At 35.5% G+C, this 3675-nt stretch overlaps 1 protein-coding gene across 1 annotated transcript; it reads right to left on the bottom strand.

Annotated features, from left to right (window-relative positions):
- Window positions 1-393: 393 nt before the first annotated feature.
- LOC134817460 (uncharacterized) lies at window positions 394-3428 on the bottom strand. Its single transcript, XM_063826600.1, has 10 exons — window positions 3118-3428; window positions 2884-2986; window positions 2611-2729; window positions 2371-2482; window positions 2040-2159; window positions 1787-1858; window positions 1482-1632; window positions 1195-1293; window positions 819-907; window positions 394-599 (listed from the first exon to the last, which is right to left on the bottom strand). Exons 1-10 carry the CDS (start codon window positions 3196-3198, stop codon window positions 394-396), a joined length of 1152 nt encoding a protein of 383 aa, XP_063682670.1. The 5' UTR covers window positions 3199-3428.
- Window positions 3429-3675: the final 247 nt, after the last annotated feature.

The raw sequence follows: 3675 nt of genomic DNA, 5'->3' as shown, positions 1-3675 counted from the left end.
ATGTGCATTGCGGTCATTTTAAGCCAAAATTTGAGTCTCTAAGACTTTCAGAAGCGGAGATACAAATTTGATGAAATTTGTGCCTACGCCTGAACTTAAAATTAGTTTTTTGCAGATATCTCGGAAACAAACAATTTTAGACCATATATTGATTAGTAAGTTGTATATAAATGTGGCCATTGCGGTGATTTTAAGCTAAAAGTTAAGTCTCTATGACCTTCAGGAGCCGAAATACGAAAATCCCGTATACGCGACTGAGGGTAATTTAGAAAATTTGCCCTGTAGGGTTGTCTCTAGCGAAACAAATTGTCCACCTAAACGATTTTGGTTTAGAACGACCTAACAAACAACCCTGTGTTGTCAGAAATAGTACACATCGAAGTGCACACTCAACTACACCCTGCTACTAGAGTAGTTAGTTTGATTGTTCTCTGTCTTGTCCGTTTCATCTCTTTCAGAACTGCGACATTTCGCACAAAAGCCAGGTACACAGAGAGGGAAATGGAGAGATTTTTTAAGAGGTTGAATTAGGAAGGAGTCTATCAACATTTGTAGAGGATGAGCAATAAAACAGGGCAGCAGTATCAGGGCTGGGTCTCCTGATAATTAATAAACTATTAATTTAATAAATTAATAAATAATTAATAGAATATTAATAAACTATTCACATGACAATTCAATCGTTTATGACAAAGCTGTTTCCCGTCTAGGGACACTCACCCAGGCTTGAAATAAAACCTTCCACGATCTTCATAACCTTCATATCAGAAAATTAGCAATTGCAACTAATAAAATTTCACAAACACGACTTGACTGACCTATTTTGTCAGGAAGCGCTGACGCTATAGCAGCTGTGAGCACTAAAGTCTTTTGTGAGCAGAGTAATAGCATTACTGACAGGTGTATCCTGAGAGTAACATGTGGGTTATTAGCGACATTGTAGGAATAGGGTACATTGACATGATTCAAATACTTTAAATTATTCACTGAGATCTTTTAATTCTTTTCTCTCTTGAGTCTTGAGTCGGACGATCATGGTTTATTACTGAGGACAAAATGGGAGTCAGGGAATCTCCATTTGCTACGAAACAAAATACATCAGGTATGCGTGTTTAAATGTACTTTGTTTCATAGCAAGACTCTCATCTCGTCCTCGGTAATCAATAAATTAACTGAATTTTTTAAATTTCTAACCTCTTAAAACAGAAGGAAACCGAGACAAGGAAATTGAGGAGCAAGAGAAGAAGATGACATGCTATGATTATTCCAATGAGTATAAGGATGTCAGTCAACCTGTAAAAAGCGAATCTCATAAATAAATAATATAATATAATAAATCGTTTTATCTAATACTGATAACAGTACTAATAATGATAAGTAGAAAATTATTGCCTACTAAATACAGACATACAGATAGAAAACAAACAATAACTTCCCTGATCTGTCGGCAAAAGTACATTTTTATCAAACTAAAAACTCACGCTATCAATTCAAAAGTTCCTTTCTTGATGCTGGTGCTAAGTTTAATCCACAATATGATGACGATTCCCATACTTTGAACTAAACCTATTTTCCTTTTGTGGACTTTAACGACCTCTCTCACACGAGCGAACACCACGGACACTACTTTACCTGAGATGTCAAGTCTTATTTTTAGACATTATAATGAAGTACTGAGAAAATAATTATTTTCGTTATTCACTACGAGCTTTACAAACAGTTTCCATGGATAAATCACATAAGGAATCTTTTCTAAAGTTTTTTTAACAAAAGAGAAATTGTTAACCTACAAAAAGTGGTAGTATCAGTGACAATCCCAGTTTCATCACCAGTTTCGTACTGTCTGCTTTCATGGCCTCTGAAAGTTAACACCTCATTTTAAAGCTAAACATCTTGTCTATACTATTGTCTAATATACTCGACTATTTCATAATACATATTAACAAACTCTCCGCTACGTTTTGAGTAACACTCACTTCCGCCCTAATGTTCTATTAGTCTATATTACTACTGTTGAAAATACTAGGTTGTATTCCAACCTGCGTCTACGAAGAGTGAGAAGAGAAGAGGAGTAAGGAAACAGCCAGCAAGGTTTGTGATAGTGGAGACAGCCACTGCTACAGCCACGTCACCTTCAGCTCCCGTTACCATGATTATACCTAAAAGTAAGGTACAAGGTCAGCACAAGTAGATGTAGATTTTAGAAACTTATGTTCGTGTTAGATTCGAATGAAAAATGTGATTGTGTTCGTCGACCGATTTTGGCATTCGGAAAAAGAACAGCTGGTATTAAACTGATGATGTTTGATATGAAGAAAATATGGTCAATCATAATCATTCGGTTAGGAATTATTAGTCCAACATACATACCAGTAGCGATAGTGGCGGGAGCACAGTTAAAGAGAATTATCCCAAGTTTCAGTTCATCTGGACCAAATGTAAAGGTTCCGTTGCTTGAACCATCTTTCTTATCAAATGGCAACTGGAGCAACGTGTATTTTAAGGATTATAATACAACTAAATGAAATTAAATTTCAGTTTCAACATTAATTCGAATCGGTTTACTATGAGATATTTTGGGGCAATAAATTCCTAAATGTAAACACATACCTGATGAACGATGTATCCTGGAATGAGTGTTGTAATAACCAGTGAAGTAACACAACAAATGATGACAACATCAACTGCCCTGTAGACTGATTTTAGTTCATCTGTCTTCAGCTTTAGTCCTGAAATATGTGAAAATGTTTTCAATTTCATTCTATAAAGCTGTAATGCAGATATCGTCATGTACACGATTGTTGATTCAAGATAAGCCGTTAAGCACTTCAACTGAATAATTATACAAAGGTGTACTGTTTACTAGCTTTAAGAATAATTTACCAGTAAAGAAAAATATGACAGCCACAATGCAAAGAGAGACAGTTGAGTTGGACAGTTTGGATCCGGGAAGCGGCCAAGCAAACGCTAATACTACAGCTATAACCTGATCAAATGAAGGGATGTTAACGATTACAATAGGGGATTATTACTGGGGAGAGATTATTTAATATCTATCGCCCACAAAAATATCAAAACCGCATAAAACGAAACAAGAATAAACAATCGTACTCATACCTCAGTGATGATTAAGAAGTGTTTTAGGATGAATTCCTTTATTTTAACAGAATTTGAACATTGAAACAAAATGCCCAACATTATCCTGTAACTTTAAGAAACTAGGAGAGGAAATACTAGAAGTCTGAAAAGAGCGAGCTAAAAGTAAACGAAGAAACACGTATGTGATGAAAAGTGATATCATTGAGCTTCTAAATATCACCGACTCGTGGTGTTTAGTTTGTTTTCATGGGTACCTAAAGAGTAAAGTCTGTGATTCAATGTAATTATGCAATATTATCCGAAACAATATTCAATATTCTTTGAAATAATTCCGTATTTTAATGTAATTTGAATGTTAAATGTTTAAGAGGAACCGATAGATTTACATTCTCCATAATCAGTACGAAGGGGGGGGGGGGGGGGGGGGGGGGGGGGGCATAAACCTCATAATTCATAAATACCTATTATTCCCTCCGATTTCAAAATAGGTATTAGGTATAGGTATTTATGTATATTAATTTATTTATTTGACGCTCCCCCCCCCCCCCCCCCAACATTTATCGTGGAAATCAAACA

This window comes from Bolinopsis microptera, chromosome 6 (genome assembly GCF_026151205.1).
Source record: "Bolinopsis microptera isolate Bmic1 chromosome 6, MBARI_Bmic_1.0, whole genome shotgun sequence".
NCBI lineage: Eukaryota > Metazoa > Ctenophora > Tentaculata > Lobata > Bolinopsidae > Bolinopsis > Bolinopsis microptera.
Note: the sequence above shows the minus strand (reverse complement) of the source record. Positions and strands in the feature narration are given on the sequence as shown.